Here is a 23,607-nt window from a genome sequence, read left to right on the forward strand (position 1 = left end):
TTACATTTGGGAACCAAGGATCCAGGCTAACACACATGCAACCCTAAACGATGCCTGTGTGTTCTCACAGTTTCAAACTATTTCTCTGTGGGGGAGGAGATGAAGGAAAGGGGGCCATGGTCAAGGCATCCTTCTGACTCTTCTAGGGTTTGTAAAATTTTAAAAATATAGATGTTGGGATGCACCAGAGTTATCACCGGGCATGAAAATGACCTCTGCAAATTAAGTCTTTTTATTGCTGATTGTATTTTCCACGGGGTAATAACATGAGAAGTCATGTTAGGCATAGGCTTATGCCTTTATATTGAGAACATTTAGGATTTAGGGGTTTTGTTTCTTTCAAATCCCATCACTTCAGAGGGCAATTAACTGTTTTTAGTACAACGGATTAGGGAACCTACTCAGTACACAGTTAAAAACACAGACTTCCTGAAAGACACTACATTTACTTTGTTCTCTATGTTCCACTAAATTTAATCCACTAAAGCTATTACCATATTTTCTAGAGAAACATCGGTTATTTGATATAAATGTCAAAAACTGTCAAACTTGTCTCCTACTTAGTAAGAATTTTTTTTTTTAATTGTGCTTTCTCTGTAGGGAAAACGTGTTACACATTACACATTTAGCATTACTGATAACAGTAGTATTATAAACGTAGATTACAATACAAAAATGAGTTGGTGGGCTTCTAAAGGACCCAAATCTAGTAAACAAGATTGGTTAATTATTATTCTTTATCTCTTTAACACTAGAAAAAAAAAAAAAAAGTAAAATGCTATAGTACCAGTACCTTTTAAGGTTCAAAAGTGGTTTTGCATGTACTTCACAGAGGAGTTCAACAGCAGCTGATACCAGGTTTCAAGCAGGAAGTACATGGATGGGATGAGTGGTCTCTTCAGAAGTCCAGAGAAGACAGTTAATACAAATCTAAACACATCCTCAGTTAGACCTATTTACATAATTACAATGCTGGGGTTTTCTCGCAATCGAAGTTGTGTCTGTTGGAATCTCACCAATGCCTTGGAAACACGGAGTTCACCTTCCAAGGCCTATCACTTCCTTGTCCAAACATCTCCAAACCTCACACGCCACTGAGATGCCACTGAAGCATTGCCAAGAGGCAAGGCTGACAGGGTTCATTTCGAAATCTCCCATTCATCCATAGTGAGCAGGCTCCCTGAGGCCCTTGGCCAGGAACTTCTCTTTACACCTCATCCGAGTCCTCCTCCCAAACGTTTGCATTGCAATCAAGTGGTTTGCTTAAAGGGATCCAAGGTGGCCCCAGGAGTGGAAGGTGCCCCCCTGAATCTGCCAGTCACAGGAAGCTGTCCTCTACCAGGTCTGAGGAGTCTATGCCAATGTCGTCCATCATGTCGATGTCCTCGATGGTTTCATCCTCTCTCTTGATGAAAGTAGAGCTGCTGGAACCTGTCTCGATAGCGCTCTCTTCTGAGGTCTGCGAGCTGGATGAGGGAGAGGATTGGAAAGGTTAAGCCCACGTGCAGACCCACGAGACTGGATGGGTGGCTAGGGTGGCACCCCCAACCCCAGAAGCAAAGGAGCTCTTCCTGTGAGATCCTTTGGCATTCCACCTCAGGCCACCCGATCTGGCAAGATTCTGCCACCAAGCCAGGCAGCTACTCATCATGCATCACACCACGGTGGGCCGCATGCAAAACCAAGATCCCCAGGTCATCTCCATGCTTCGGCCTTCCTTCTCTTCCGTCAAATCTTCCAGCAGAGTTGCTAACAAGCTGTGACAATTTCTAGCCTCCCCCCGCCCCCCCCAACTCAGTCCTGGTGGAAAAGAAAGTAAGCAGTGCCTGATCAGAAGACAATATGAGGGAAGGAAAAGCACAGAGGGATGAAATCAGCTGCAAACTACAGCTGGGCCAGTCGCTTGCTGTCCCTGAGACTTCCGAGTGTCCCAACAGTGTTCTCAGGATCTGAGCCCATGCCTTGGGAATGACTTCTCCCCCTCTTCTTTACACCCTCCCCGATCTTCCCCAGCCCCAGTCTGGAAAGCCAGGTGAAGGCTTTTTACCCACCAGAAAAGTGGCTGAAAAGGAGCCATAAGTCTGGAATCATCTAGCACTTAGCAGCTGTGGGAGTCACACCAGTCACTTAACCCCCTGAGCTGGTTCCCTGGCCTACGGAATGGGATGACAACAGTGCCTGATGATATTCCTGCTTGTCAGGGTCATTAAATAAGGTAATAACCATAAAGCCCTGAGCACAGTACCTAGAACATACTAAGTCCCAATAAATATTAGCTATTATTATTGTTATTACTCAAACCCTACCTAAATAGGGCCTGAATAGCGGAGGATATCAGGAAATAGTTGTTAATTTTCTTACATGTGATCATGCTGTTATGATTTTATAGGAGAGTATCCTTATTGTTTTTTCTTAAAGATTTTAGTTATTTATTTGACAGAGAGAGTGCGAGTATGTGCGAGCATGGGGGTGGGTGGGGCAGAGGCAGAGGAAGAAGCAGGCTTCCCGCCGAGCAGGGAGCCCGATGTGGGGCTCGATCCCAGGGTCCTGGGATCATGACCTGAGCCGAAGGCAGACGCTTAACCAACCGAGCCACCCAGGCGCCTTGAGAGTATCCTTATTCTTAGGAGATATTTGCTGGAGTTTCAAATGTTTTAGCAAGAAAAGAAAAAGGATGTGTGTATATGAGTGTGGTACATATATATTCCATATTATATGTTATTAATTACATAGTACATATTATTATATATTACATATATACATAAAATAGGGGTAACTGTAACATCATATAGTTAGAGAAACCAAATGTGGAAAAATGTTAACAACTACTAAAGCTAAGTAGTAGATGTAGTCTCTCAATTTTTCTGGACATTTAAAATGTCTTGTGAAGATTTTTAGAAAAATAATTTTCCCTAGTCTCTAGCCTGTCATGATTCCCTGTCTTCCTGTCTCTGAACTCCTACTGCCTTATCATTCTCCTGCCTTGGATTGCAACATGTCTGGATCTGTTATTTCGCTCCCAGCAGGTCAGGTGCTGACAGGCAGGCCAGTCTGCTCTCCCCGCGAGGCCGCAGCGGCATGCTGGAGACGTGCTGTGTAGGCTGCACTACGGGCTGGCCAGCCAGAGGACCGAGGCTCACACACGCCCAGCAGGGGCTCTCAACCCAGCTCTTTTCTCCCCTGAGGACCGGGCTTGACTCCTCTGCCTTGCTCCCCTCCTCTCCAGGTCAGTTCCGTTTCCAAGCAGAGAACTGAGCCTGGCAGGTAGGGGCCTTTGGGAAACAGTCTGCTGCCATCCGCCCTAAGGCCCTTGTGGCCCGGAGAGCTCTTAGAACCTGCAGGGTCACCAAACTGAGGTTTCCCTTCACAACCCCACAGATTGGGCCCTTCCCTAGGACTGAGCTTTTGTCTCCATTCTGAATCTGTACTCCACCCTACCCCCAAGTTACACCCTGGTCCGTGAGCCTCACTGTGAACCCCAGTCCACTGGGCTGGTTTTGATAATCACATTGTCCTGACAACCCTTCTCCCCGGCAGACCAGACAGATCTGCTTCCTGGGGCCCTGGCCAGTAGCTGGAGGCCTAAGTCAACCCTCAGATATGGACCCCAACCCAATTAGGACCTGCATTTATGAGACTTCTTTGGACACTGTGATTTGGACTAATGGCCCCTCCCTGGGGACCAGTTCTACAGTGGAGTCCTACAGAGGAGTCACCCCCTTGCACTGACCCTCCTGGACTTGGCAGGCTCCTCTCTGCCAATCCATCTCACAGAGAGAAGGCAGGGGTGTGGCCATGCAGGAAGCTAACTTCAGGGAGACTCAGTCCCAGATCATCCTTGATGCTTGCCAGGCTTCGTGGCGGTCCCAGAGCTCATGACTGGGCTTACTTCTGATTCCCTTCTTGTGGCCCAGTGCCTGGCTCCTAATAGTACTGACCCAGCACCCCCCAAACCCTCTCCAGCAAACAAGACCCGGTTTTTCTCATGCCCACTCCCCTCCCAAGCCCAAGGAGAGGACTTCACAGGACCATTATGCCTTCCTAGACCCAGAGCATCCCAACTCCGGCATCCCCACCCCCATGATGGACAGAATCGTATAATGCACCCCCCCCACACCAAATTCACATGTTGAAGCCCTAATCCCCATTATGATTATATTTGGAGATAGGGCCTTTTAGGAGGTAATTAAGGTTAAATGAAGTCATTAAAATGGGGCCCTCACCCAATAGGGCTGGGGTCCTTGTAGAGGAAGAGACACCCGCAATACGCACACAGAAAAAGACCACGTGAGGACACATTAAGAAGACGGCCACCTGCAAGCCAAAGAGAGAGCCTCAGGAAAAACCAAACCTGCCAACACCTTGATCTTGGACTTCCAGCCTCCAGAACTGCGAGAAAACAGATTTCTATTGTCTAAGACCCCAAATCTATGATAGTGTGTAACAGCAGCCTAAGCTGACCAAGACACTCCCCATGCTCAGCCCACCTGTCAGAGCCACCTGGGGGTAGTCATTTGGTACATACTTCGTACAATTCGAAAATCAAACGTTATCACCCTTGCAGAAGTTCTAATTATCTAAGACGACAACTATCTATCAGCTAGAATTATTCTCTCCATGTAATAGATGCCAAATTCTGCGGTGCAGCCTCGTGTACCCCCAGAAAAGTTCTGGGCACTTTGCTTATGTTATTTATCAATACAACTTTCTAACTTAACTTAGAAGCAAAACCTTTTTATAACTGAAATATTATTCAGCGTCCCCGACATACAAAATAACCAAAAAGGATGGCAGATCTGAGGTCAAGTGCTACCACAGATACCCAAAGCTCAGAGAAACACTTTGCTAAAAGAATATAAACACAGTTTTGAAATTGTCATGAGCAAAGGTAAGTCAGGGCACTCTGCCCAACCTCCCCTAGTCTCATAACACATTCCAAAAACAAAAACCACAACTATACTTTTTAAATTACCTGGTTCATACCAACAGCAAGGGATGTCAAAATCACAAGGCTCCAAACTAATAACGCCATGTGCTTCTGCCTAAATAACTGTATGTAGCTAACCAAATGACTGAGGAAGAAGGGACAAGAGTATCCTGAATGAAGAGGGAAAAAAAAAGAGAGAAACTCATATGCAACTTGGACCTGGAACCAAGGACCACTATCATCACTTTCTCCTGCCTCTATTCAAGGGCTATGCACAGACAGTGGGGTACTGGGACGTGGTCCCCTCTTCAGGACTGTGAAAACTAATGACTGTAGTCCTGGCTGGGTGTTAGCATCGCGTTGGTAATAAATTAATGGATCCAGGTGATGATCACTAATGGCTGTTAATGTCACAGAAGGGGAGACAACTGGACAGTATGTAGCTCCCAATGGATGTACAAAGCACCGGCTTTGAAGCATGTTTGCCAAAAATCTAACTTGAGCCAGATTAAGGCTCCAGACGACCAGCTGACAGCAAAAACAGGAGAGAAAGCACATGGTAAGACACACTACAGGATGCAATCAGCAACATTCTGAATGTGGGAACATTACAGGCAAATACTCCGGCTTCTTCACAGTTACTATGCAAGGGGGTAAGAAGGGGCAGGACAAACGTATAGAGACATAGCAACTAAATGCCACGTGTGACTCTTATTTGGTTCTCAATTAGAACAAAACAAATGCAAAACCGTATTTATGAGAGAGTCAGGGAAATCTGAACACTGAATATCTGATGCTCTTAACGATTTCTTGTCAATTGGTGGGGGAGGGCAAGACAATGGTACTGTAGTTTTTTTTTTTTTTTTATTAACTTAATAACCCCAGCTATTCTTTTTAAATACAGCCTTTATCTTTTAGAGGCACCATAATGGAATATTTATGGATAAATGATATGATGTCTAGGATTTGTTTCAAAACAGTCCAAAGAGAGTAGTAGCTTAGTAGATATGGCTCTTCGTGCAGTCTGGCCACAAGTTCATAAATGCTCAAGTCTGGTGACAGAGGAACCGACAGTTCACTATTCGACTTGAATCGGGCAGGTTAGAAATCTTCCATTATACAAAGTTAAAAAGAAGGAACAAAATCAGCCAGGAGGCGCCTGGGCTCCGTTCCCAGAGATTCTAACTTGTTGGTCTGGGGAAGTGTGTAGATCAGTTTTCAAGTCTCCCCAGGTGATCCAAACTTGCAGCTGGGGTTAAGATCCCCTGATAGTCAGTATCAAATAGCCCAGTCTAGCCTCTCTCTCAACTCTCCCCCCAGTCCCAGGACCCATGCAGAAAACAGCAAGAGAGGCTTATAGTATCTCAAGAATCAGGGCTGCAGTGACTGATCAAACCACCTGGGGACTCTGGTCAAAGGCTCTCCACCTGGGAAGCATGTCCCTGCCTGCTCTACACCTCCCCCAACCCCACAGGGCCCGCATTAGGATGGTCTGGGAAGCGTTTACAAAACGGAGCAGACCCCTCCGGGACTCGGGGACTCGGGGACTCTGCAGCCAGCTGCCGTGGAACGGACGCAGCACCGGGCGAGCCTCACCATCAGGAGCGCTGGGGAGCGGAGAAGGGGGGCCCTGCCGGAAGCCCTATACCTGTGTCTGTTCCTCTTGCCCAGGTCTTCCTCCTCAGGAACAGGGTCGATGTCGGGCAGGGGGATGATGTAGCCGCTGTCCGCGCTCAGCCTCTGCTCGTCCAGGCTGCCCTCCCAGTCCTTCAGCTTGTCTTCCTCGTTTTTGTAGGTGACGCCAATGTAGGCATTGTCCGAGTCCACGCGCATGCGCGCCACGGCGGGGTGGTCGCTCTTCAGGAAGTCCAGGTGAATCTTTTCATAACTCTGCAGACATTCATTTCACACGGTTAGGCAAGTGTCACGGCCCGAACTGCAAAAAGGACTCTCAGAACTTACTCTCGTTTAACCGTCTGTGTCTCCAAACTCCCTCCCAGATACGGGATTTAGACAACTTGAAGGAGAGTCAGAGGTCAACCGTCCCCAGGGGCGTGGGACATAAAGACAGCGCCACCAATGACAGAGATCTCCCGCCATCCTGCCAGTGAGATCTCTCATTCACCTTAAGATCACAATGAGCCCGTTCTGTGAGTCACTAGCTAGGACTGTGCCCGCCCCCCGCCCCCCAACACACACACCCACTCCCTTCTCTGGGACTAGCATGGACCCTTCTGGTCCCCATTACATAATCTCTCCAGGGCTTGGATGGGTCCCAATAAGAGGTGACAAGGACTTCCACTGGGAGCACCATCCCTGAAACCTTCCCGATCCCTAAATGTTGGAGAAATCTAACTCAAAACTTACAGACCTTTGATCTAGAAAAACCCCATTTTCCAACAATACTTCCAGTCTCTTCCCACCAAAACGTCTGACTTAACGCAGCCAGAACTCCTCTGACTGGCCTACCATAATTTCCTTCTGCCTCCTCATTGTTTCACTTCGAGGAGTCGTAATGGGCAGTGAAATAATCAACAGACAAAAGTATTTAACTCCCAGTTCAGCACGCAACCTCCTAATGCTGCTCCTCTTTGAGAAGAAGTAACAACTATGAAGACTCTACATGACAACTACTATGAATCTCAGAAATGGAGTTTATTTTACAACTGTGTCGGGTTCCTTCACAGCATCTCAGCAGAAAGTTGCTTCATTCATTAATGTATCCTGCTTGGTTCCATGAAATTACATTTGTTCCTTTGAACAATGCTTCCTAACCCACAAAAAAACCAGCTGGAGCCACAGATAACAGCTGAGGTTGTTCCTTCCAGTCAGCTGGTAAAAGCCAATTTCACATGGATTTAAGTGCATGCAAATGAGGCTGTGGATGCCCTGAGACTTCTAACTGCACAGTAGCTTCAGATACTCAAATATCTGGAGAATAAAGTGCTTACAGGTGTTGCACACTTAAGATGAAAGGGGAGCCCTGTGGAAAGGGGAGGGTTTTCAGACATCACTGCTACCAGGGGTCTGGGGAGCACTCCAGGAAACCCAGGCCACTGGATCAAGCAATCTTTTTCCTCCTCTGAAAATGTTCCTTTAAAACAGTGTTGAACGGTGCTGCTCGCTCGCAGAGCTACCAGCTATTGACGTCTTCCCTTTGCCCATTCCTTTCCACCCATCTTTAAGGGGCCCAGACAAACCTTCTTATACTGTCCAGGCAGCAGATGCTCCACAATCTCACTCAGGTGGTAGAAGGAGGGTCTCTTCTCCGGCTCGCTGTGCCAGCACTTCACCATGATCTCGTAGCTGCGGGAGCACAGAACTCAGAGTGGGCACAGGGAGGGGTGTCAGGGCACCCCCCACAACCCACAGACCCACTGGGCATGAACACAAGGCCACAAGATGGGGCTCACACTTCACTGGTGGCATGGTCAGGCTTGGCCATCCGGTACCCACTCTTGATCTTATTGTAGAAAGTAGAATCCACCATCATGCCGGGGTAGGGTGTGCCGCCTGAAAACCAAGGGAAACAACCAGGATTAGCCAGCCGGTGGGACATGGCTGAAACTATCAGGGTGACACAGAACCTACAGAAAACACCTGGGGATCCCCACTTGAAGTTCTGGTTCTTTCAAGGAAATTAAGTGTTATTATCTCCTTGACTTCACGGTTTGCTTCCCCAAATCTTGCATGTAACCAGGAATTCCCCTCAAATTTTAAATGTAACCAGGACTTGGGGCGCCTGGGTGGCTCAGTCGTTGAGCATCTGCCTTCGGCTCGGGTCATGATCCCAGGGTCCTGGGATCGAGCCCCGCATTGGGCTCCCTGCTCCATGGGAAGCCTGCTTCTCCCTCTCCCACTCCCCCTGCTTGTGTTCCCTCTCCCGCTGTGTCTCTCTCTGTCAAATAAATAAATAAATAAATCTTTAAAATAAATAAATAAATAAATGTAACCAGGACTTAATGTTGGTCAAGTCCAGACACCTGAGGCAAAATTCTACATCTTTAGAAAAAGCACAAACGAGTTTTTCAATGTTTCTGACTACTGGATCTACATACATAAAGCAAAATAGAAAAGCAAGAGAAATTCTGAACCACTGAAGGCAAAAAAATCATTTTCACCACAAATGTTCAAATAACGAGAGCAAAAGTCAAAGCTGCGGCTTGAAATACCTAGATAATTCTCTGCTTTTAATAGACCATGAGACTCAGTCAAGCCACACACTGGGATGATCCACAGTGACATCCAAGCAGGGAGAACTGGGATCAAAAAAGGAGACGAGGCAGGGAAGAAACCCTTTCCTACAGAATTCAGGACACATTTCAGTGTGTATGGCCAAGGCCAGATCAAGCTTAGTTTCCTCTCTAAAGCCGTCCACAACGACCACAGGGCTCCCTTCCCCTTTCTCTTCCGTGACAATTTTAAATCAGCAGCACACCGTTTATCGCTACATGGAGGTCTTACCTCTCCAGACAAACTAAGGTCAGGTCATAAATCACTCCTCCCTCGGGGCCCTCACCTGGCAGCACGAGGTACCTGGGGACTGACTCCCTGAATGACCAGGAAGTTCCTCTCCTCCTCCAGGGCCATGAGCGTGAAGGCGAGTTACGCCCGTTGGCCCGCCATACTACTTTTCACCTGAGCGTCGATCACCATGAAGCGACGGAGAGGCGACTCTCCACCCGTGAATCTACTTAACTCAAATTCCCTGGCGAGAAAGCAGCTGGGGAGTGGGTGTCCTCAGGAACACTTGCAGTGGGAGAAAGTCACCCAAGCACAGCCCAAAGGAGCGGGGGGCACAGGCCAGAGGTGAGGGTGCAGCCCCGCAAGCCTCCCGGCTCAGTGCGCATGGGCATAACACCAGACACCGCAAGTGCACAATTCGTGATTTAAATCAGCTGCCCCACTCTTGACTCACAGCAGGTATCTTAGCATCGTCTACACCCTGGAGCTTGGAAAACAGTGCTTCCCTTCCAGTGTTGTTGCAAAACAACCCAAATGAGCAGTGATGTCAGGTCCATACCAAGGGAAAAGATCTCCCAGAGCAGAATGCCGTAGGACCAGACGTCACTCAGCGTGGTGTAGAGGTTGTCGAAGATGCTCTCAGGGGCCATCCACTTCACGGGGAGAAAGGTCTGCATGGAGAGACGGAGGAAATTAAACCCAGCATACCCACTGATGACCTACAGCAGCAGAAATAACAGGGGTTCTCTGTGGACTAATAATAACTTGCACTAATAACCTTGCCCACAAAATCTTTGTGTTTTTTTGTCCAGCGCTACACTCCCCACACTCAGAAGAATGCCTGGCACCTAGTGGGTGCTCAATAAATATCTGATGAAGGACGGATGGTCGATGTTGCCTCTTGTGTCCTCCCATGGAATAACATCCAAAAATATTTAAGCCTGAATGTTTACCCAAAGAGTGAGAGTCCTGAATGGGCCTGTCTCCTATTTGCAGGTGTTCCTAGGAACAAAATTAAAAACAGATCCAGTGATCTGAGAATCAATTACATTTTTGAACTTTAAGAAATTGTCACTTCATAATCTGGAAGCCTCTTCTGTGAGGCTGGTGCCGGCTGCGGGGCAAACACTAAGCTGAGGCCGCCACATAAAGGGACCACGTTAGCATCCTTCGGCCCTTTGCGATGGCGGGCGAGATCACTGATTCATCGGCTTCTTGAGCAGGCAAGAGAGCGACTCCACCAACGTCCACTGATCTGTTCGGGGTGCCTAAAGCTCCAGGTCATGGCCACGCGGTACACGAACCACATGGACCCTGGACACAGAGCAGTGGCCTTCTGTGGGTGGACGCAGCGGCCCCGAGCGGTCTCACAACCAGTGCAGTGGCGTGATTTGGAATTGTACTGATAGGTGGCAAATGTATACCGAGCTACCACATCTGCTCAGAGGTGGAAGGGGTGGGGAGGATGGTCCGAGGGTTCATTTAGAATGACAGTCTTTCAGGAGATTGGGCCTCTGAGATCTATGCACTCAAATGGTCTTAATGTTTTAGGGGTCATAGATTCCATTTGCAAATTTGGTAGAAGTCAGAGATGCTCTCTCTGGAAATGAATGCATGTACAGAGGCACAGACGAGTAACAGCGAACACTTGCTCACTGCTCATATGTACCAGGCACGGGTCTAGGCATTTAACGTTAAAGTCACCGAATCACCCACAACAACCCAGGAGATAGGTACTGTTATCAGGTCACTGCTACTGATAGGGAAAACCAAGCTACAGAATGGTCAGGTAACTCGCCCCAAATCTCCACGCTAGTACGTGCTGGAGCCAGTACTCACGCCCAGGCAGCCTGGCTACAGAGCTCGTGCTTTTCCTACTGATTCCCTGGAGCCCACTCCTGAATTTAAAATGGACTCCACGTTAAAAATATGGACCCTGAGTGGCCAGAAGCAACACCTAGCTTTAGAGATTGAGTGAGGAAAGGTGAGCATGTCAAGTGAGCGGAGAGACCACATACACTGCCTTTGGACACGTAGTTTGAATCATGCATGATGTCTCTGGCCAGGCCGAAGTCACAGATCTTCACGATTTTCCCCTGCGCCAGGAGGACGTTTCGAGCAGCCAGGTCCCGGTGGACACACTGCATGGAAAGGGAAGAAACAACAGTGGGTCCATCTGCCACTAGACAACGTCACCCCTGCAAGACTGGCCACCTCCCGGTGGTGCTGGGAGCTGCCTGGCACGCCTTGGGGAGGCTGTCCCAGCACAGAGAGCTCGCCTCCTCCAGGCTCTCCTCCCAACCACCCCCAAGAAGGAGAAAGCTCTAGAGCAGAGTAGATACCCGATGATATCAGACTCCCCACTACACTTCAGGGGAAAAGGAAAAGAGAAGCAGCCATTGCTACCGGCCTCTTCAAGCAAGACCTTCCACGCTCTCCTCACTCAGACCTGTGGCCTGGATCCACAGAGAACTCTATTCCATGAACACACTTACATTTTTTGAAGCCAAAAATTCCATTCCTCGAGCAACTTGATAGGTAAAGCTCAACAAGTCCAACAAGGTAAGGCCTTCTGAGTTATCGTCCGAAAGGAGGTTTTTGACTTCTGAGTCTGCAGAAAAGGAATAAAGTGTGTTGGCCCTAGAGGACAGCGTGAAGCATCCCCCACCGGGGACACTCCCCTGGGGTGGCCACTTGTCAGGCTGCGCAGCCTTGTCCAAAGAACGGATCTAAAATTACGTTCCTATAGCATTTCCAGACCTCACGGGTGGGTATGTAAGCCATGCAGAGGTTCTACCATTAAAAAGAAATCTATCTGCAGAAATAGCTCTCTGGTTTATAAACATATACATATATATGTTTATATATATATATATATGTTTATATATATATATATATCCATAAGGACCAGTCTAGTGGGTTCTCACACATATCTTGTTGTTTGCCTCCCAAATTTCTTTTTTCAGCCTTAGTTAGCAAGTTACCTAGGCCACCTCTAAAACACACACACACACACACACGTATGCACGCACACACACACACAAAATCTTCCATGATGAATATACATAAGGGCCCTTTGAAAAACTAGCTTCTAGGAATTCCCCCCCCCCCCTTTTTTTTTCTCTTTTTAAAGCCACCTTCATAGTGTTTGGCTCCTTTCCTGAATAAAATCCAGCCCCAGTCAGACTAGAGGTAACAATCTTAAAGGTCAGTGCCAAGGACTTTGCCTTTAGTTCCTTTTGTAACTTGTCCACTTTCCCCAGTGAGTCCCATCTGGAAGGGTCCCAGAGTTTTCGAGGAAGGAGGTAATCTAGGCCAGCAGTTCTCATTTCTTTTTAAAAATTTTCAGGCAAGTGAAGAGTAGTTGCAGCCATTCATATTTTTCCTGCCAGCTAGGAGAAGGCCAGAAAGCAGTGGTCCGCCTGCCAACAGGGCCCAAGCTGAGCATGAATCAGGTTCCCCTGACATCTGGAGCCAGGTCCAGCCTGGGAAGCAATGTAAACTATTTTTAACAATACGGGAGGGGAAAGGAAGCACTGGTTCCGACAGCTCTCATTGGCTAATCTTTTTAAAGGGCTTGGAAGTGTACCCATTTGGCAACGAGAAGTGAATGGAACTTGGAACTGCAGCAATGGAAAATATTCTTGTGTACCGAGCTTTGCAAAACAAGCACATTCTTTTTTAACAGATTGTACCTTTCACTTAAGAACCCCACAAGCATTCAGAGCGTATCAGTGATTTTCAAAATAATTTCCATGGCAGCTCAACACTTTTGTGCATTGACTAATGGGAGGGCTCAGGCCCAATAACACAAAATCACAAGACGTGTCAACATCGGACCCAAGAGTAGTGTCCTCCCCGCTCCAAGCCTGGGATTAGACGAGAACCTGGAAGGGCCACCCCCACCCTGGCAGAAGTGACGTGGTCCATCTGCTCTGGGCATCGGCTAGGCTCCCTGGAGTTTATAAATCAATGCAATCCTGCCACATGTTCATCTGTTTTGAAAGATCAGACAGATCTTCCTTCAAACAACATTCAGTAGAAACACCTAACACTCTTATCAGAAAAACACGACCTCCAATTGTCTACTTTCCAGTTTCTATCACAAAGTGGATATTAACAAAGCCAAAAGCAAGGGCTACTGAACTCCTAGATCCCAGAGACTTATAGAATTAAAATTTTGAAAATAAATACTAGGAACCAATAGGAGATAGCCAACTTTTAATTTTGCCAATAAGGGCACTGAGGGAAAAAAATAAAAACCAGCGATCACCATACTTTCATTAAAAAAAAAGACACATTAACACCAAAAAAGGAAGATAAGTATATCAGGATAAACCATTCTTTAAAAGGATTACATTTAAAGTGTGAAAATGCATTGCATTAAGTCTTTATTCTTTTTCTTCTTTTCAATTCACAGGCCACAAACTTCTGAAAACACGTCACAGATACAGTTGTGCAGACACGCAGTTAGGGACCACGGGCTGGCAGTTCCGCTCACCGTGCCTGCTCACCTTCCGCTGAGTTTTTTTTTTTTTTTAAGTAGTCTCCACGCCCAGCATGGAGCCCAACACGGGGCTTGAACTCACGGCCTTGCGATCAAGGCCGGGGCTGAGATCCAGAGTCAGATGCTTAACCGACCAAGCCACCCTGGCGCCCCTTCCTCTGAGTATTTTAAGTACAGGTTTCCACCACTATCTGAAAGTAGAGCATTCCTAAGAAACCCTGTGTAAGCCAAAACAGTGTAAAGCAAAGAAGCACTTACTATTTCATAAAAACCAAAAATCCTTTTCAGACTTCTTTCAGTGAGTGAGAACAAGTACTAATGTAGGTCTTTCATCAAAGAGAGGCAGAAACCCAACTTTCAGAGTGCAGGGGAAATCTATATCATACTAAACCACTGGCAGGTGCAGAGAGTGGACAGTGACAGTTTTACCTAACATAGACTTCTTCTTATACGAGGCTGGGCGGTCATACAGCGATCTCTGGATGTCCGAGTATTTAGAAACCTCTTTCCTTTCCAGCATGGGGACATACTGGGTGGTGTCAGCTTGCTTCATGTCCATGTAGTCACCATTGTTTTCAAAAGATAAAATAACATAACTGTAACAACAGAAAAAGAAACCTTATTCAGGGTGCCCCTTGGGTGTGCTCATTCTACCTTCAGTAGATGATGACCAGGGGCCCACAGTACACAAGACGGTGTGGCAGGTATGGGCATAGCCAGGGGGGCGAGCAAAAGCAAAACCAATGTGCACCTTCCATGTGGGGCAATCGGGCAGGTGAGATGAGCATTAATCAATAATCACACAAATACCTGGGTCACAAATACTGGGTCATCTCAACTCAGGTGTGTCTGTCTTTATTCTTGCTCTGTTTTTCAACTCACAGGCCACAAACCCTGGGCCGCACGACCACGTGGCCAGATGTTTCCTGCTCCTCAATAAATTCAGTGCCAATGTGGTGTCCATCGAGTAATTCTATATAAAGTGAACTTGCACTTTCTGATCTTACAGAACTTTAAAGCCACTAAGACCTCTGTAGCTACTTGTAGGTTCCCACAGTTGGGATTACTACCACTGGCTTGATTTCTAGGCCCAGGGTCCGCAAGGAGCAGAATCTCAAACGTGGAGGTCCTCCGGCAGTTTCTCACAAGATACCAGCAGGGAGGCATCCCTGGCCAGAGGCGCAACTTACAGGTCTCAAGCGGACCACACATTACCAGCAAAATAGCTCCCAGAATGACTCCAACTCTTGCCTCCGTTCAAACCTCTTGGCAAGGCCTCCCCACGTGATATCTGGTCCCAAACACCTGTGGGCAGGTGTGTCCCGGCTGCATCAGGGTACGACGGGGAAGGCTGGGGGACTCTAAGTCTTGCTGCCTGGTGGCACGGGGTCTGCAGACATGGATTCTATGCAGACACGGGCTCTCTCCACTGGTGAGGCTTGTAAGCCAACGACTCACAGCAGCGTGTCCCTCTGCACCCACCTCCGTGTGCTATCATCGGCAGGGTTCAATCCGAAAATGTCCAGCTCTTCCTTTGGTTTCTCCGGGTGGCGGCTCAGGAAGCTATCCCTATTCTTATGCAAATAGTTGACCAAATCCCCATAGAAGCAGTACTCGGTGATGATGTAAATAGGGCCTGTGGGAACCAAAATCAGTTAAGAAATGGGCATGAGAGGCGCCTGGGTGGCTCAGCCGTTAAGCGTCTGCCTTCGGCTCAGGTCATGATCCCAGAGTCCTGGGATCGAGTCCCGCATCGGGCTCCCTGCTCAGCAGGGAAGCCTGCTTCTCCCTCTCCCACTCCCCCTGCTTGTGTTCCCTCTCTCACTGTGTCTCTCTCTGTCAAATAAATAAATAAAAAATCTTAAAAAAAAAAAAAAAGAAACGGCCATGAACATGAAGAACAGAAAAGCCATGAAATGCGATGTTTGCACAGACAGGAGATGGTGCTCAAAAACAAGGATCTCCCGACAATTCAGTGGAATCCAGGCAACTCCGTTCAAGAGACTTAGAGTTGCTGGCATGTTTGGAGGTAGACAGGAAGGACTTTAAAAAAGCCTGGACAGTCTTCACAACTACAGGTCTTCTGTGAAAATCCTCACTCCCGGGTCAGGAAGCCTACCTGACTTGGTGCAGGCTCCCAGCAAGTTCACAATGTTTAAATGCGGCCCCAGGTGAGTCATTATCTTCAGTTCCGACATGAGAGCTTGTTTCTCGCTGGATCTGGCTGTGGCTGTTGAAGAAATAAATCACGTATCAGTTCAAGTGATTTACATCCCACACAAAGCCAATGACATGGCTAATCCTATGATGGGATATCATTTCATTTACTGAGAGCCTTTTTTTTTTTTAAGATTTTATTTATTTATTTGAGAGAGAGAATGAGATAGAGAGAGAGAGCATGAGAGGGGGGAGGGTCAGAGGGAGAAGCAGACTCCCTGCCGAGCAGGGAGCCCGATGCGGGACTCGATCCTGGGACTCCAGGATCATGACCTGAGCCGAAGGCAGTCGCTTAGCCAACTGAGCCACCCAGGCGCCCCTCATTTACTGAGAGCCTTAAAGAGAAACACAGAGTGACCTGGTCTAGACTCTACTAACTAGTTCCTAGTCTTGAGGGTAAAAAGAAGTCACCAAAAATAACAACTCTTGACTTTCCAATATACAGGCAATGAGAATAATCTAAATAACGCGACTAAGAGCCTAAATACACACAAAACCTAGAATCGAAAGATCTGGTCCTAAATCTGGCATGTACTCGCTGTGTGATTTTGAGCAATTCACCTGACTAACCTCTAGTTTCAAAAAAATCCCAGGAAAGGGCACTTACGTTTTAGCATCTTCACTGCTACTTTCATGACAGGCTGGGAGCGGCTTAACCCATAGGCAGTTCCTTCAACCACTTTCCCAAACGCACCAGATCCCAGGATACGACCTGTGAGCAATCAGAACCATTAACACAGGCGGACTGGGGCTTCGTCCCCTCGGTTTTATGTACCACGGCCAGCATGCGCGGGCGCCCAGCGGGGGGCTATTCTTTCAGAATGGAGTCAGCCTCATGATTCCTGCAAGTCAGCACGTCAAGATCAGAACGGAGTCCACAGGGAAGGAAATCAGTACAATTGCTTTTGTCAAATAACATCTGTAAGGGGAAGGGAACCGCGGGCAGGAGTAAGGAGGGTGCATCCTTCCCTGGTGTGAGCATTCTGTCTCCCAGCTCCAGTACTGGGTCAGACTGCAAGCTCCGAGGCCCTTGTTTCCTGTGGCTCTCGCCCAAACCCCCTGCTTCTCTACCCTTCTGTTCTCCACATGCAAACAGAGGCATCTTTTGCATCAATAAGTCCTTATCCACTGGAAATACTTCGGTATTCAAGACATCACTGATTCCAAGGCGTGATGAAGTCTTGCTGCCTGCTTGTAGGAAGGGCCGGGACCATCATAGGCTAACAGCGCCCAGTGGGAGCACACACTTGGCTCCATGCTGGAAGCGACATAAGGAAATGGAAGCTGCCGTCCCCACAATCTAAAAAGAATGCGTCCCCGAGTATCAGTCTCACCACGCCAAGCCAAGCCGTGTTGGGGGGGGGGTGGGAGACTCAGCTCATAAGGGACTAACAGCCAGCAGTGCATGTTTGCATGTTTGCATTGTGGGAAACTGTACCTGGAAAGATACGGCTGCCTTAGGGGAACACACAGGAGCAGAGAGACACAGAAATGCCTCTTAGCATATTAGGGATGTTGCCCTTCCCCCCCCCCCCATTTTACTACTTTAAGTTCCTCTGCTCTTTTTGTAAAACTGGGGGGGGGCGGGGAGGGGAGTAGGGGTGGGATTGGTGGTGGGGCGAGATGATAAAGAAAACTTCGTTTCCAGGTACAAGTAGTTGAAATTGGAAGTAGCTAGGACATCTTGTTTGATTTCAGTTTAAGTAACTCTTTAATAAGACCTAACCTTGTATTTTGGAATGAGACAAGTGGATCATTAAACACTGCCTCTGGCATCCTCCAAAGCACACACAGTTAGCGTACTCCCAGTGACATGACCTCTAGCTCTAACTTTCACTTGTCTTTTTTTATTTTTTATTTAAATTCAATTTAGTTAGCACATAGCGTATTATTAGTTTCAGGGGTAGAATTTAGTGATTCCTCAGTTGCAAATAACACCCAGTGCTCATTACATCAAGTGCCCTCCTTAATGCCCATCACCCAGTTCCCCATCCCCCACCCACCTCCCCTGTAGCCACCTTCAGTTTTTTCCTTATAGTTAAGAGTCTCTTATGGTTTGCCTCTTTCTCTGTTTTCATCTTATTTTATTTTCCCTTCCCTTCCCCTATGTTCATCTGCTTTGTGTCTTTGTCCTGTTTTCATTCAATTCAGAATGTGATTTAAAAAAAAAAAATTCCTTGAACTAAAGCTTCATGTACTCGGTCTCAGCCCAAGATTGAAATATGTGAAAAGTCTGTGATAAGTTGACTTGATTATTTTTACATATTTTGCTTTGAAAAGTACCTATATTTTTATATTCTATATTCTAAATATACATACTCTAAAGAAGTATCTAATACATCCTCAGAATGGACTAGATTAAAATACCCTTTGTGGTTGTCCTCATTCAAATCTCGTCTGTTCCTTTTCAGGCACAGAAATTCATCCCATCAATTTGTGTGACTCCCAAAGCAAAGCCATCTCAATGAGTATCTTTGGCAGGACCTCCTCACATTCTCTTCTCCTCTTGTAAAATTTTCTTTAACCATAATATGCTATAGAACAAGATTTTTATTTTTTTATGTTTTTATTTTTTTAAGATTTTATTTATTTGAGAGTGAGAGAGAGCACGGGGGGGGGAGGGGCAGAGGGACAAGCAGACTCCCCGCTGAGGGCAGAGCCCGATGTGGGACTCGATCCCAGGACCCCGAGATCATGGCCTGAGCCGAAGGCAGACGCTTAACCAACTGAGCCACCCAGGTGCCCCTGGAACGAGATTTTTTAAAAACCATGGCAGTGATGCAATTAACTCATTTTCAAGACAGAAAAATACTTCTGAAAGCCAATTTCTATTGCCTAGCTCTTACCAAGCACAAGCTCAGATCCCTTATTCCTGCACAAGGCTATAAAAAGTAGTTATGTCCCAATCAAAGGGGAGTCTTAGGAGATCACCCCAGGAGGCGCTTACCAAGCACGAGTCCATCCCTTGGAAACTCCCATCTTGAGTCATAAGGCAGCTGCATCGGGTCCACGTAAATATATTCATGTCCGTCAGGGCTGATGGATTCAATGACCCTCCAACGAATTTCATACCTCGGTTTCTACGAATGACCAGGACAGGTAACTAGTGAATTACCAAAGCCCAGATGCACCAAAGCTTAATGGCAGCAAAGTGACCAGACACAGCAGGATCAACCCACATTCCTTCAACACATAATTACTGAGCTCCTTCTCCGTGCCACGCGCTGAGCTAGGCTGCCCTTCTTCTTGTTCTTACTGGCTTCAAAGGTTTTTAGTTCTTTGGGAAAAATACCTACCTGTTTCCAAATGACAACCAGGACAATAAGTGAGATGATCACAATCACCAACAGCACGAGGACCGCAGCGGCGACGGTGAGTTCAGAACGCAGCGCTGAAGGAGAAAGACGCGTGAGGAAGAATTTGCACAAACACGCAGGAGGGCAGGAAGGCGATGTGGTTGTGTTTGGGCCAGAAATCTCTCACTGCTGGCTGAAAAGCATCAAGGCTGCCTGGCTCATTATCAGGATGGGCGATACCATCTCTCAATCATCTATGTACATGAACCTACTCTAGCTCTTCCCTTAGAAGAGAAAGGGGACAAAATTCAATCAGGGGAATGCAATTTGGCTCCAAAGGTACCGCACCACTTAACCTTCTAGAAAGAATGCGGACTGGAATATAAAGACTGATAAATGAGATTGAAAGTCACAGAAGTTCAGTTTATTTTGAAAGGTGGCGTTTTGTTTACATTTTACTTTGGGCTTCATTACCTTTTTTTTTTTTTTTTAAAGAATTCAACCTGTCTCGACAGTTGTAAGGAGCAACAAGGCAGAAGATCCCCCTTCCCCATCTTCCGTCCCCACACTCAGACTACAGAGACGGAGTAGCTATCCCACTAGACAAGCAGGATGCCTCTGCAAGGTGCAATTGGGGGTCAGAATCCGAAAGAAAGGGCTCCCATGTGGATGCCCAGAGAAGGCCCTTTAAGAGCATTCAGAGCTGAATTTCTGCCTTGGGACCTTCATTCCTTTTGGACCCCATCTGGGATTCAAAGTTCTGCATGAAGGAGGAAGGGCTTGGCTGATGACTAAGATAAACTCACTGGGAGCCACCAGCTTCAGCTCTCGGCTCTCGGCCCCAAGGAGATTCTTGGCCAGACATCGAACAGCGATGGTCTCCTCCACCCTGGTGAATGTCACTCGGCCCTCCACAGTACTCCTGTCTCGGGGGTGGACCTCCGTGATGATGTTTGAGATATTGTTGGCCAAAACAGCCCATGAAGTTTCATTATTACACCTGGAGAGAAAAAGGACATAAATACAGAGCCAGTTATCAGGACAATGGAGGTGAGCAAAGCAGTGAGAATCACCTATGGTGGTAAGCAGCTCTGACCTTGCCTACATTTGGGGGTGCTACAGGTGGACTTTTGTATTTTATGTGCATATTAATATCACTGAAACTCGTTTGCACAGACCCAACAGAGGATAACCTGTATGTGGATAATAGAAAGTTAACTGTTTATGAAGCACGCAAGGTAGAAATAAGTTCCATCAAATATAACTACCAATCCCAAGCCTTGAACCCATGAGCCAACTGAACTGACCCACTTCAAGAATGTTTAACTATCCCAATTGCCCACCCCTTGAAAAAGCCTGGCCCCCTCTTCTCTCCCCACCTGCACTGTCAAGAGCTCCTCAGGTGTCACTAGGGTTGGAGTGATCCCCTGGCCAAGTTAATGAGACCTAGATTCTAGCCCCAGTCAAGATCCAAGATCAAGATCCCCTAAGAAAGGGAAGGTCTAGGAGTCTCAGCCTCCAAGAGAAAATATTGAGGCTTCTGAATGCAAGCAGTCACCATGCGTGGAAGCGTGAGCATGTCGCTCGAGTGCCCATCAGAGAAGATGGACAGATGGGGGGTAAAGGAGGAACTGGTGAGTTAACTGCCCCCAAACAGCAGGTAGGCAAAGGAAGCAAGCAGTCACCATGGGCAATATTGTCATTTATGTTCACATGCCAATCTAGCTACCAAAAAAAGCTCACCCTGTAAGAAATATAAAGTGAAGTGGACCAGAGTGGTAAAAATCCTCCTAGACCTGTGGTCCTTTAAATTCATCTTCTTTTCTGATTAGGCACCCTTGGAGAATCTGGTGAGAGCTAGGGACCTTCTCCTTATAGCTCTTCATGACCACATGGGTCACGGGCACCCACACCATGCACACGTGCACACCAGGCCCATGCTTAGGACCCTATCCTGTAGTTTATGAGACTTAGGCCCAGTCAGAATCACAAGTACAAAAGAAGGGCCAGCCAAAGAAAGCAAATGCATCTGAAGTTCTTTGTATCAAGGAAGAAACATTCTGACCACCAATGAAAAAGAAACCTCTCGTTTCCGTACTTCTTAATATCCTTGCAGATCATCCACTCGATATCAGGAAGAGGCGTCCCTTCAGCGGTGCATCTCACAGTCTGTCCCCCTGTAGAGCCATGGTGGTCATCAACCAAGTCCAGAATAGACGAGGGAACTGCAAGAGGTAAAAAGAGATCAGAATTGAATCGTCTGGGTCCCAGAACTCCCGTGAGCCACAGGTTCACAGAATTCAGGTTCAGATTTTGTCCACGTCGCATCGGACCTGCCAAGCGAGTAACCACCCAAGAAGGGGCTGAAAGCAATTATGTGCATAATCATAATGCTCCACTTTGGGTAGACCCACTTGGTTAAGAGCATTTTCACAGTTTCAGTGTTTAGGGATTTGTATCCTGTGGTGTTCTAAATCTGGAGTGAGAAAAGTAAAAAGCCCCTGTGGTTATTTGGCTTGAAAGGCAAGGAGGCTCTTAAAATTGTATTACGGCTTGGGGTTCAACTAATAGATTCAGCTAGAGTATAATCTAAAGCAGCATTTACCAAAGTGCATCTGTGGAATGTCACTAGGTTTAAAAGATTTTTTTTTTTAAATCCATGGTCAAATAAATTAGAAATATGCTAATGCTTGTATCACAGATTTACTGTGAGGGTCAAGTGAGTCCCCTAACGCAGTTCCAGGCACACGGTAGGTACCCAGTGAACAGGGGCTGGACCTGAACGTGAATAGACCGAGGCAGTCCCTCCTGGTAAGGGCCGTTGTGCGATGCCTTGAGGGAAGCTAAGCGAAAAGGCCAAAACTCTCTGGAACAACCTAAGGTCATCTGGACCAAAACGCATCACTTTACTCTTCCAAGAACTGGAGGTGCCAGACTGAGAAGCAGGTGGTGTTGTAAGCTAGGAATTCCCCAGACTGTTTCAGAGCAGCCTGGACTTCCCAGAACTGTGTGAATTCATAGCCCAACAAAGCTCTCCCTGACAGGTGACGCCTACACCAGCTACTTCTCCCATAAAGCTTTGCTTTTCTCTCCACCCCCGGGGGAGAAGAGTGCCAGGCTCTCCTTGGGGAACACTCATTCACTTCATCGCTGAGCTCATATGATCTTTCTACTGCCTGATGCACCTTGAGTTAAGAGCTCGAAAGTATAGCTCTTCACGTCGTCTTCATTTTGAACGACGATCGTGTAATGGCCGCTGTCTTCCTCCTTAGCGCGGATCAGCTTTAATTTGCTCCGATACCTGAAACGAAAAGGCCTTTGTGTCAGCTAGTCATAGCCAAAGAGATGCCAACTATTCCAACAGTGCCACATTCACTTTAAAGTTTGTTTTCGTAAAAAGTAAAAACATCTTTTTTTCTTGTCCATATCTTCGCTTTTCTGGGATTTTCTGTGCCCTTTCTACATAGTGAAGGTCTGACTTATAGACACTTAATTCTTAAACAGAAGCCCAGACATGGAGAGGTCTCCAGGATGACATTCCTGCTTGTTGGTATTTGCTTAAAGAAACTCTGGAAGGTTTCAGAAGAACCTAATGAAACTAATAAAAGTACTTCCCTCTGCCTGGGGAGGCAGGGAGACCGGGGCAAATGGTGGCAGGAATGGAGCAAAGCTTCTTACAATGCACCTTCTTGATGCTTAAGTATTAATAAAGCACAAGATTCCATCACCTTTTAAAAAAATAAATTAGAAAAATCTATTTCTTCATACTTTATTAAAGGGAAGTTTCCCCTAAAGATTTCTTCCATGTGTTATAAGTGACATTTGGCTCTGTGTGTTTTTATGGGTTCATCAATAAAGTATTTGCCCATTTGATTGCCCTTCTTTATAAAACATCACAGGGGCGCCTGGGTGGCTCAGTCGGTTAAGCATCTGCCTTTGGCTCTGGTCATGATCCCAGGGTCCTGGGATCGAGCCCCACATCAGGCTCCCTGCTCGTCAGGGAGTCTGCTTCTCCCTCTGCCGCTCCCCCTGCTTGTGCCCTCTCTCTCTCTCTCTGTCAAATCAATCAATCAATCAATCAATCTTTAAACAAATAAGTAAACGTGTAAAGCATCACAGTGCCAAAAAGCCACAGGATGGATGGGAAGAGCGCTGGTCACAAAGCGTGACAAGCTCAGGCATCCCTGAAATTCTCC

The 23,607-nt window shown here is 47.0% G+C and overlaps 1 protein-coding gene across 1 annotated transcript in view; it reads right to left on the reverse strand.

Moving 5' to 3' along the window:
* Positions 1-1,310: 1,310 nt before the first annotated feature.
* PDGFRA (platelet derived growth factor receptor alpha) overlaps positions 1,311-23,607 on the reverse strand; it is a 31,742-nt gene continuing 9,445 nt past the window's right edge. The window contains exons 7-22 of the mRNA XM_021701699.1: positions 22,597-22,712; positions 21,510-21,636; positions 20,218-20,411; positions 19,412-19,506; positions 19,063-19,195; positions 16,723-16,827; positions 16,018-16,128; positions 15,381-15,534; positions 14,328-14,494; positions 11,887-12,002; positions 11,410-11,532; positions 9,951-10,062; positions 8,341-8,440; positions 8,128-8,233; positions 6,576-6,817; positions 1,311-1,466 (exon numbers count right to left, since the gene is read on the reverse strand). Coding sequence (XP_021557374.1) covers positions 1,319-1,466; positions 6,576-6,817; positions 8,128-8,233; positions 8,341-8,440; positions 9,951-10,062; positions 11,410-11,532; positions 11,887-12,002; positions 14,328-14,494; positions 15,381-15,534; positions 16,018-16,128; positions 16,723-16,827; positions 19,063-19,195; positions 19,412-19,506; positions 20,218-20,411; positions 21,510-21,636; positions 22,597-22,712 — 2,149 coding nt within the window. The 3' untranslated portion in view covers positions 1,311-1,318. The remainder of the gene's footprint in view (positions 1,467-6,575; positions 6,818-8,127; positions 8,234-8,340; positions 8,441-9,950; positions 10,063-11,409; positions 11,533-11,886; positions 12,003-14,327; positions 14,495-15,380; positions 15,535-16,017; positions 16,129-16,722; positions 16,828-19,062; positions 19,196-19,411; positions 19,507-20,217; positions 20,412-21,509; positions 21,637-22,596; positions 22,713-23,607) is intronic.

This window comes from Neomonachus schauinslandi, chromosome 2 (assembly GCF_002201575.2).
Source record: "Neomonachus schauinslandi chromosome 2, ASM220157v2, whole genome shotgun sequence".
Classification (NCBI taxonomy): Eukaryota; Metazoa; Chordata; class Mammalia; order Carnivora; family Phocidae; genus Neomonachus; species Neomonachus schauinslandi.